Source organism: Vicugna pacos, chromosome 9 (assembly GCF_048564905.1).
Source record: "Vicugna pacos chromosome 9, VicPac4, whole genome shotgun sequence".
NCBI lineage: Eukaryota > Metazoa > Chordata > Mammalia > Artiodactyla > Camelidae > Vicugna > Vicugna pacos.
The window spans coordinates 57853227-57864420 of NC_132995.1; the positions used below are offsets into that span (position 1 = coordinate 57853227).

An 11194-nucleotide genomic window follows, 5' to 3' on the forward strand; every position below is an offset into this window, starting at 1 on the left:
GGACCTCGGGAGGCACCCCCACTGGGGTCCTGTTGATTGAGGTGTTCGGGAGGAGTGGGCAATGTGCCAAAAACACACTCACAAGAAGTACGCTAATTAAAGGTTGTGTATTTTTGTGTATCTCACACCGTCTTTCAATTCAGTGAGTATCAAATAACGGGAGGGGTATTTGATACCAAGCAATTGCTTATATCCCTTCATCAGAGAAGCAGATCTTAATGGCCAACAGCCATTTTTAGAGGACTTAATATTGTTTCATTTTTATAATTTTATCTTTGGTGGGGAGGGAGGTAATCAGGTCTATTTATTTAGCTTTAATGGAGATACTGGGATTGAACCCAGGACCTCATGCATGCTAAGCTTGTGCTCTACCACTGAGTTATACCCTCCCACCCCAGATGAGTTAATTTTAAAATGGAATCACATCTCCAGATGCTGCAGGAACTTCTGCTAAAATGCTAGAACCCATCGGGAAACTCTGGACAAGCACCGGACAAGTTTATTTCCCATTGGTCACCCTACTGAAATCACATCTTGCTGGAGCGATGTTGTGCTTCAGGCTTGATTCTGGCTGCAGTGTCTGGAAGCTGAGTCATTCCCTGCCATTCCAGCCTCAGGGGAACGAGCATGGGGGCTGCAGGGATGAGAGAATTCCAGAAGGCACAGAAGATATAAAACTGAGTCTGAGGCTGTGTCGGAAGGGAGCAGCGGGTAAGGGAGAGGTTTGCAGGGTCTTTGCAACCTGTGCTTGGTGAGCAGAGGGTGTGGGAAAGCCACGTTTCACGTAGCAGCTCTAGCAAATCACAGCAAAAGGCAAGAGATGACTTCATTTTGGTTTTTTCTGGGAGCAGGAGGCACGGGGCATGCTTTTTAGGGAAGCCAGTGGTGTGGCTTCTGTGCTTGAAGCGACAAACCCCGAATGGTTGGAAGAGGCACAATCTTAGGAGGACATACTTTAAGGAAGAGTACGAACTCAGATAGCCTGCCTTAGTGTCCCCCAAACAAAGCCAGTACGAGGACCTAGAATAGTCCTGAATTGATGTCAAGATTATGGTTACTTTATTTTAGCTTAAGAAACAGTTTCTCACATGCCGTCTTATTTGGTTTTCCAATTCTGGGAGGCAGGTTTTATGATCCCATTTTGAGGAAACTAAGGCTCAGAGAGATTAAGGAACTTGCTCGAAAGCTCTCAACAATTACATGCTGAGGCAGGGACAAAATCCTGGGTCTGGCGCAGTGCCCTTCCCCTGCCCTATGTCACCTCTCCTAGCTGGAGTGAAGGTCTCACACCAAAAGCCATCTCTAGGGATTGCAAGGTTGACAAATGCAAGATAAGAATGGATTCTGAGTTTAATAAATAAATCTACTAACAGGCATTCCACTGCTGGCCAGGGGTCTTTGTTAAATGTTTTCCAAATCCTTGTCTTTCTCCCTTCCTGCTTTCTTCCTTTCATTCCTTTCACAAACACACACCTAGGGACCACCGCACAGATGGGATGATGTTAGGCATCCTGGAGGTTCCAAAGATAAATTAGACTCAGATTCTTCCTCCAGAGGGTTTACAAGGCAGTATTTGTTCAAGAATAAGCATGTTACAAGTAGACTGTAATCAAAGCCAGGGACGCCAAGAACTCTTCCATTGTAATTATTAGCATCTCAGATTTTCTCGTCTGTGTTCTGTCACCGTCAACAGTGAGCTCTCTGTGAGCAGGAACTCACTCTTATTTGCCATTGAATTCTCAGGGCCGGGAACAGAACCTGCTGCACGGCTGACACTCAATAAATGTTTGGTGACCCAGTGAATCCATGAGAAATTGATCCTTCATGGGGACCTCTTGGAAAGTTTCAAGGAAGAAAGATCATTTGCCCTGGTGAAGAAGTCGTTTTTCATGGGCAGGTATGGAAGCTGTGTGTGTTCCAGACAGAACAGGAAGAGTGTGGGGGACAAAGAACAGCTGGCTGTGGGGGGAGGGACGGGGGGAGAGTATAACTCAGTGGTAAATACAATTATTTTCTAAATGCTGTTAATTTTATGTTTATCACCCTTTTAAAATGTCTTTTTTGTGTATGCTTTATAATTAGGAATATGCTACTACAACAGTACATATGTAAAGTTTGTTAATAATAAACATATATATGTATATACTGGATATGTATGCTGAAAAATTTTACTGATGGGGTGCAAAATTTAAGAAAATATATTGGAAATAACTGTCTAGTGGAATCAATAAATAATTGTAAAGCCTTTGTAGTCCAACAGTGTCTGGCACAACGTTGGATGCACAGTAAGTATTTAGAACTTCCTGTGAGGGGGAGGGGTAGCTCAGTGGGAGAGTGCGTGCTTAGCATCCTGGGTTCAGTCCCCAGTACTGCCCTTAAATCAATCAATAAATAATGTGATTACCTCCCTCTCCCCAAATAAATAATTTAAACAAAATTTTCTTTAAAAAAAAAAAAGAACAGCTGGTTATGTGAGGGACGCTGAGCTGGGCTGAAGCGCAGGGGGCGTGTGGAGGGGACATTAGGTTGGGCCTCTATCGTGGGCAGCCCCAGATGTCAGTTTGTTCACTTGGGCCCAGGAAACCATTCAAAAGTCTGTAGTGGGAGAGGCTGGCCAGAGTCGTGGGCCAGTGGTACCCTGTAGTGACAGTCCATCAGGGTAGAGAGGAGGGTGAGAGCAGGGGGGCTGTTGGGGGTGCCGGGGCAGGAGGAGCAAGCCCCCCTGTGGGAGGTGCCAGGGCCTGAATGGGTGGAAGTCTGGGGACTATGGAGAAGAGGGGCACTTCATACAAGACCAGCCTCTTCAGGGCTCAGCAACCGAAGGAATATGGAGACTGAAGGACTGCAAGGTGCAAAGACGCTATCGACCCCCAGCTCCAGGGCCAGGGAGGGACAAGGGGAAGTCAGAGGGGTTAGGCTGGGATGAGTCGAGGGGCAGAGGGGAGGGACACTGCGTCTGCTTGGTGCGTGTGAAGGCTGCAGGCCCAGCAGGATATCTAGGACAAATGTCCAGCCAGCTGTCAGAATGTCAGAGATCTAGGTGTGGCCCACAAGCCCTCTAATCACTGAGCCAAAAATAGTCAGTGGAACAGAGCTGGGGAGCCTTTTACGGCCACCCGCCGGATTGAAGGGTGCAGAGCACTGGCCTTGGAGGGGACTTCGGAGCACCCCTCTCTACAGAAGGGGAATCTGAGGCCTAGAAAGGTTGAGTCGCTTGCCCAAGGTCACACAGCGAATTTGCCCTCCCTGATTCTTAAGGGAGGTCAGTGAGCTTTTAGGTGATTGGAATGTTAAAATAGAACAACCCTGAGCTGATCTTGCCTCGAAGTGCAAAGCTGATTAGGGGACCAGGATAAGGAAACAGAAAATGATCTCTGTTGGTCATCTCAGCTGCCACCCAGATAAGAGAAAGCTCCTAAAAGGAATCAGGTGCAGGATGGGTGGTGGCTGGGATTTGATCTGTTTTTTGGTTTTGGTGTGCTTTGCCTCCTAGGGTCTCCTCCACGTAGCACCCTTCTCCCCAGGGCCACAGCTATTGACAGTCAATTCATTCTGAGTCCTGAGTCGGTGCAGACTGTTCATGTGTGTTTGCACAGGAGGTGAGAAGACCATTCACTAAAGAGGAAGTTGTTAAATTATGTGGATCTGTGGGTGTTTTAAAACTCAAGCCAGCTGTTATTTTTTTTTAATGAATAAAAAAAAAAGCTGCTTTAGGAAAATTAAGTTTTTACCCACTAATTTCCAAATTACTATAGATGAAAAGATACAAATTAGACTAAGTTGGAAGTTTTTTTTCCATTCTATATTTGCATAGCCTTTGAAATACTAATTTCTTAGTGGTGCCTAGGATGTGTGAGGTTTCCTCTTTGGTGTAATGGTCCCTGACCTTCTTATGTGATGCAGGAGAAATCACTTGTTAACGCACAATGTGTTAGAACTTGATGCAATAAAGCTTTGGGTTTGAGAAATAAAGATATATTTAAAAATGAAAACAAAAAACAACCACTCTCACTGAGAAAATGTTTCCGAATTCCTGGAAGATGGAGGGCAGGAAGAAAACCAAGTTTTGTCCTGGACCCCAAATTCCTTTCTTCCTCCCTGAGAGGACATTGGTCCAATTACAAACTCCAGGACTTTTAAGAAAAGCAAACAAAACCCCAACCACATGGCAAAGGTCATCTGGCCTATGGAGAGAGTGAATGATTAACCCCAGAGAAAGTGAGTTTTGAGGATTTTTTTCTTTTATAGCGTTCAAAGGTGCCACTTAGAAAATTTTGGCCCAGGGCAAATTCTAAGAACATGTTCTCTCCCATCATCACCCCATGTACTCCACCCATCCCCCCTTCCCTGAGGACCTTGACCCATGCCCATGTGAGGAGTGTCCTATGTCAAGATCAGAGGGTGTGGTTCCCTTCCTGCCAGGCCCCTCCCTTGGTTCCTTCGGGCTCCTCTGGCAGCAGAGACCGCAGAAAGGGCTGAGGCTTCCACTTGGAACCCAGGTCCTGGCCCGTTGTCTCCACGTGTCTCTATTGTCACCTGTACTGTGAGAAATTCATTAGGACAGATGCACAAAACCTGGCTCTGTTCACATCCAGCAGGGTGACCGTGGGGGAGTTCCTCTTTCTCCCTCAGCCTCCAAACGCTCAACAGCAAAATGGGTTGATGATGCCTACCTACCTCAAAGAGAGATAAAGCAATAAGCACCCCCAAAATGCGCTCGGAGCAACGAAACTATCAGCACACCTTGGCGCCCTTTCCTGGAACAATCCCCCAGTTTCTCCTCCACCATCCTACCAGGACGCCTCCAGCTTCTACTTTTTCCCCCTTCCTTTTCCTACAGACATTATGTAAGGAAAGGGGGTCTACGAGAATACGGCAGCTTTCTTTCGTCTTCTGCGGCCCCTCTATCCTTGCAGGGAAGGCGACTGAGCGCCCTGCAGCGGCACAGATGGGTCCGCAGGACCCAGTGATGTCTGTGCTGGGGTGGCCAGGCCTCCGCTCTTGCAAAAAACAATCCCCACTGCAAAGAGGGGCCCAGGCAGCACGGTCAGCTTTGCGGATCAGAACAGCTTTTCTGGGCACTGAGTGAGCTGGACGGTCACCCCGAGGATGCAGGACCTGGGTGGGGCCGCTGGGAGCCGGTGCTGCGCGCTCGCGACCGCGGGCGAAGGCGGAGCGGCGCCGAGGTCCGCAGTGTCCCGGGCTGCCCCCCGCGGCTGGCTGGCTCCGGGCGGGCGGAATTTCCCCAGAGTCCGGGCTGCGGCGGCAGGTCCGCGAGAGGGAGCCGCGGGCGCCCCCTGCTGCCCTGAACCGCAGCGCCGCGACCACCGCCCGCAGATCCGGTCCTTCTCATCCCCTCCGCGCCCAGCCCGCGGGGGGCTTTCCCTGGACTCCCGCGCTGAGCCGCAGTGCGCCCGCTTCCCCCTTCTCTTGCTCTTTCTCACTCCTTTAAGAGCCCGGGTCCTGGTCACCAAGGGCACCAGTCACTAATGGCAGCCCCTGGACAGACAGAGGCAAGGGCAGGGAGCGTTTGTGATGCCCCTCGCATCTCAGCACGTGGGCCGAGGAGAGGAGAGGGAAGAGGAAGAGGAAGAGCAGAGGAGGGGCCCGCCTGCGCGGCTGTGAGGACGGGAAGAGGCGCGGGAGCCCGAGCTCAGTTCCCTGTGACCCCAGCCCCCACCCCCAAATGTCGCAAGCGGTGCCTTCCTCCCCCAGGGCAGCCTGGCTTGCTGGGCTGGTCTCCCAGGTCTGCAACGGCACGTTGGGGCACTCTCTAGCGAGCACGCAGTGTGTTGAGTGCTGGACCTAATACCCTAACACCACTCTGTGCCATTTCACCTGATCAGCACGAGTTCTGCGTTAGTTTGTCCAGGCGTTTTGCTATTTACAACGACAGTCTCTTTCCCTGGAGCACTCTGACCTGGTCTTTTGTACCGGTGTTCAAGGGGAGGGTCCTGACTGGAGACTCACAGGTTCCCAACTCTGAACACAGAAGATACAAGCTCACAAAAGAAAGTCACACAGCCAAAAATAAAGCTGGTTGAATGCGAGGAAACGAAGGGTCTAGACTCAGAGACTTTCTGCCAAGCCCACTACTGTTTGTCCCCAGGCTTGGCAGGAAGGGAGGGTGAAAACCTGAGCTCCTTTCTGACATGCTTTGTTTAAATGCAAAGTGTGTGTGTTCGTGTCCGTGTCCGTGTCCGTGTGCGTGTGTGTGTGCTGCTCACAGTCTACGAAACTCATGTGTCGGATCACAGCTGAGCTAGCTGTGTTCGGCAAACAGCACTGCAACGAATATGCAGCGGCCGTACCCCCACTGGCAGCAGCGGGAGGCTGAGGTGCCCTGCGGACCCTCTGCAGCATGAGTGAGCACCCCAGCGCCGCTGCACCGCGCTGTGCCCTGCACTGAGAGGAGCCAGGCCCTTCCTGGAAAAGAGGCTTCTGGAGCCAGAGGTAATTTCTCTTTCTCTATAGATATGATTCTTCAACCTCTCAAAATGTTACTTTGTAGGGGAACGAGCCTGGCCTGAGAGTCAGAAGACCTGGGTTCAGATCCAGGCCCTGCCATGAAGCAGATGCCTGTCAGGGAGCAAAATCATTCATTCTTCCATCCATTTAACAGATACGCATTGAACATTTGCCATTCACCAGCATCACTCTAGATGTGGGAGATACAGCAGTGAGCAAGGCAACTCTCGGTCTGCACGGAGCTTACATCCTAACAGGGGACCAGGCAACCCACTACGGGGAACGTAAAGCAAGACGAGGGCAGAGCAATGGGGTGCTAACTGTGTTAAGACTGGCCAGGGAGGAGTGGGCTGTGTCAACACATGGGGCAAGGGATTTCTGAGCAGAGGGGCAAACAGGTACAAAGGCCCTGGGGCACGAATGAACTTGGTGTGTTTGAAACAAAACTAGGGAGCCAGTGTCCCTGTCCCTGGCATGGAGTGAAGGAGAATAGTAGTGGGCGAGGGCAGAGATAGGGGGAAACGGACCATGGGGGTCTTGTGAGCCATGGAAGGGAGCTTCAGGTGTTTTCTAAGACTGGTGGGAAGCTGTTGGAAGGATTGGAGCAGGGGAAACACATGATTTGATGTGCATGTGAGAAAGGCCACTCCAGCTCTTGTGTGGGGAAGACTGGTGGGATCAGGTGGGGTGGTGAGAGTGGGTACAAGGAGACCGATTAGGAAATCCCTGCAGAGTCTGGAAAGGAGCAAAGGTGACTTAGCCTAGGGTGGGGACAACTTGGAGGGTGTGGGGACTCATCCTTGGGCTATATTTAGAAGGCAGAGCTAAGAGGGTCTGCTGGTGGATTGAAGGTGTAGGGTGATGGAAGGAGGGGATGAAGAACAACTTCGGGGTTTCTGGCTGAAGCCAATGGTTGAATCATGATTCCATTTATGGAGGTGAGGGCAGGTTTGAGAGGGGAAATCGGGAGTTCAGTTTGGGGCATAATACATTTGAGCACATCATTTTCCCTCGTCTCTTTTGGCCTCTCCCTTCTCAGCTGTAAAGCAAAGGAGATGCCCACGAGATACTCAGGATCTTTCTGTGGCCATTAGGGTTCTTTCTCTTAATTCTTCCACATTCCTGTGTCTTTTAAACCCACCAATACACTTCAAATTCAGAAAAAAGAAATGACAGGATTCTTCTAATTCTTTTTTGGGGAGAGAAAGGGAGAGAGAGAAAGGGAAGAAACAAAAGCAAGTCCCCATCTCCCATAAGGGGTCCCACCCACACTGATGTCCTGACACCAGGAAAGAGGAAACAGGGTGGAGGGTGAGCGCACTGAGTCAGAGCAGAGGGCACAGATAGAATCCCCAAAAAAGTATGCCTGGCCACAGTCTGACTTAGACTTCATTTCTTACATTTCTTAGGTTTGTATTTGAGAAACTTCAAGGATTTCTGAAAGGAAAAGCATTTTAGACTTTCAATTACAAACTACCTCAAAGTTTGTGATTTGCACCCCAACAGTCATTCAACCTGTCTGAACCTCAGTTTCCTTCACTCTAAAGGTAAAGACCTCTACTATCTCTTCAAGCTAGAAAATTCTGTGATTCAAATGTTTTTAAGGGAAGAAAGAAAGAAAGAAAGAAAACCCCTAATGCATAGTCAAAGAAACTTGAGACTTGAATGGTCAACTTTTGAAAAAGTTTTGCAAATGTTTTTATTATTTATTGGGTATTTACTATGTGCCTGGGGTTGTAAAGATACAACCTTGAAAATACAAGTAAAAGTCCCTTCCTTATGGAGCTTTCACTCTGGTGGAGATAGATAGATAGATAGATAGATAGATAGATAGATAGATAGATAGACAGACAGACAGACAGACAGACAGGCAGGCAGACAGATAGTTAAATAGAGTATCCAGGTGGTGTCAAGTGCTATGGAGAGAAATAAAGCAGAGGAGTGTAGAACATGTCAGGACTGGGTGAGGAGGGGATGGGGACCAGTGATACAATTTTATACAAAGACATTAGGGAAGGTCTCCAGACAGAGGGAAGTGAGTATAAAGTTTCTCAGGTGGAGTCATGCTTAGAGTGTTCTAGGAAGGACAAGGAAGGAAGCAGTGTGACTGGAGATGAGTGTGAGAAAGGGGAAAGGGAGGGGAAGATAGATTTAGAGAGGAGGGGGCTCCGGCTCATCCAGGGCCTTTGGGTGTTAGTGTGAGTGAGATGGGATATGACTGCAGGACTGGGAGCTGAGGACTGACCTGGAAAAGCAGAGTATGAGCTTGAGGCGTTTTCGATAAGGATTACGTGACTCTGCCCTTTGGGGGCAGGGGCGACACTTGTTAGGGTGGAACGGCCTGTGGAACGTCAGCTGGAGGCGTTCTGCAGGGATGAGCTGCAGTTCCCAGGGAGGGCCTGGCTGGAGCTATGCACTGGGACATCCTGGGATTGTAGGTGGGATCTGGAGCCACAGAAGTGGGTAAAATGGCTTAGGCTGCATGTGTAGAGTCTGAAGAGAAGAGGGCCCAGGGCTGAGCCCTCGAGGGAGGAGTGGCAGCATTTAGGGGTGGGCCAAGAAGGAGCCAGAAGGGAGATGAGAAAGGAGCAGAGTGAGAAGCAAGAGAGGGGCGTCACAGGAAGCTAGAGAAGATGGGACAGGAGGAGAGGTGGACTGGGCTGAAGCTGCGCAAGATGAGGACTGAGAAGTGGCACTGGATTTGGCGTGTAGGGCTGGGCAGGAGCCTCAGCTGAGCTGATGTTTGAAGGAAGTTTCCAGCTGGCTTGGGCTGGGCTCTGTAGCTAGTTGTACAGCAGATTAGGTGTTCCGATGACCCTCCCAACTAAGAGAGCTCAAGTGCTGGGTTAAATATATGTATCTTAAAAGCTTTATCAATGGTTCCCTGAGATAGAATGAAAGCAATAAATCCACAGACTCCAATAATGAAGTTAAACTAGGAACCCTGGGGGATGAGTGAACAAAGATCGCTTTTACCTAAGGGTATGCTGCCTCCTGGAGCCCCGGGCCTTCCACTGGCTGCTGTGCAAGTCTAGGGGATGGATGAGATCATGATCATGAAATAATACCATGGAGCAAAGCCTAGTGGTATTCTCCTGCATACATCTGGAGCTCAGAAGGCTATATCCTCAGAATAAAAGTGAATAAGAATAAATTCGCCATGAAGAAGGCAATTAGCTTGGCTTGACCTTGGCTCTGGGTGGAGAAAAACAATCCTCCCAGGATTTGCAACCATAAGCAAGCCTCAAATGTTTCCTTTTTTCAGTTTTAGTGGGGTTTTTTGGGGGGGGGGCAGTAGGTTTACTTATTTATTTATTTTAATGGGGATTCTGGGGATTGAACCCAGAACCTCCTGCATGTGAAGCATGCGCTCTACCACTTGAGCTATGTCCTCCCCCCACAGCCTCAGATATTTTCTGTCCGAATTCATCTGTCTGTTGGCTTGAAAAATCTCAAGCATTTAAATTTAATTTAAATGGTTTTGGTTTGGCAATGCTCTCAGATAACCAGCAGAATGTAAAAAACATCCTTTCTAGGTACCTCAAACAACTTCAATCCAGACCTCGAAAAATTCTCACGGACAAAGTTTCAAGCAAAAACGAACAGTTCACCTTAAAAATTTACAAAACAGACAAGGAAACAAGCTCTATGACTGACAATCAGTAGAAAATCAACAAAAAAATAGACGGCAAAAACAACCAAAGATTTTGGATATTTGCATTTCAGATGGAGAATATAAAATAATTGCGTTTAGTAAGCTTAAACAAGAAGAGAGGCTTAACAACATGAATGTTATTAGAGGCTTAACAACAGGAATGAGAGACTTTAAAGAATGAACAGGCAGGTGTGAGAAATAACCAAATACTGAAAATGAGGACCATAACACTAAAAATGTATGACTCAGCGGATGGATTAAACACCAGAGAAGATGCAGCTGAAGAGAGAATTAGTCAACTAGCAGATAGAGCCAAAGAAATGATTGAGAATGCCATTCGGAGTGATAAAGATATGCAAATTATGAAAGTTAAAAGGCCAGAGGGTAGCATGATAGAATCTACCTTGAAATTGGATTTTCTTCTAGAATGGAATAGGGAGAGAATGGGAAAGAGGCAACATTCAGTGTTAAATGCTGATAATTTTTCTAAAATACTGGAGATAATTCGTTGGATTTAGGAAGCCTAACAAATACAAAGAAAAAGAGAGACGGGAGGGGAGAGGGGAGAGAGAGAGAAAAGAAGAGGAAGGAGAAGGAGGAGGGGAAGGAGGACGGAGAGGGGGAAGAGAAGAAATGAAAAGCAGCAGGGGAGAGAAGGCAGCCACTCCACAAAGAAACACAAACTGTCTACAACAGCCTGACAAAGACTGACTTGTAAACAGCAACCATGAAGCCAGACGAGAGTGGAAAATATCTTCAACCTGCTGAGAAAAACGGTGGGAACCTATAACTGAACACTCAGAGGGACTCTCAAGAATGAAGGTGAAGGAGGACAGTTTTGGACAAATAAAGACAGAGAGCTGACCCTTGAGTCCTCTCACGACAGCACATGCTGGAGCATGCAGTCCAGGCGGAAGCGAAATGATCCCCGCCTGGAAGTTTGAGATTCAGAAGAAATGGCGAGTAAACAGAGTGGCAGGTATGTGAGTAAAATAAGAAAAGAATAATTATTATTTACAAAATAGAATACTTATATAATATTATAAAATTATAATGTAACACTTAAAACAA

At 48.1% G+C, this 11194-nt stretch overlaps 1 protein-coding gene across 10 annotated transcripts in view; it reads right to left on the bottom strand.

The window, feature by feature from the left end:
- The window catches only part of MAB21L3 (mab-21 like 3), an 88260-nt gene that overhangs the window by 47431 nt on the left and 29635 nt on the right, over positions 1 to 11194 (bottom strand). The window contains exon 8 of one of the 10 annotated variants that reach the window (XM_072967941.1): positions 3852 to 4536. The exons of the other annotated variants lie outside the window; for them this stretch is intronic. Within the exon in view, the coding sequence (XP_072824042.1) occupies positions 4384 to 4536 (153 nt within the window). The 3' untranslated portion in view covers positions 3852 to 4383. Of the gene's footprint in view, positions 1 to 3851; positions 4537 to 11194 lie in introns of those variants that run through there. 10 annotated transcript variants of the gene reach the window in all.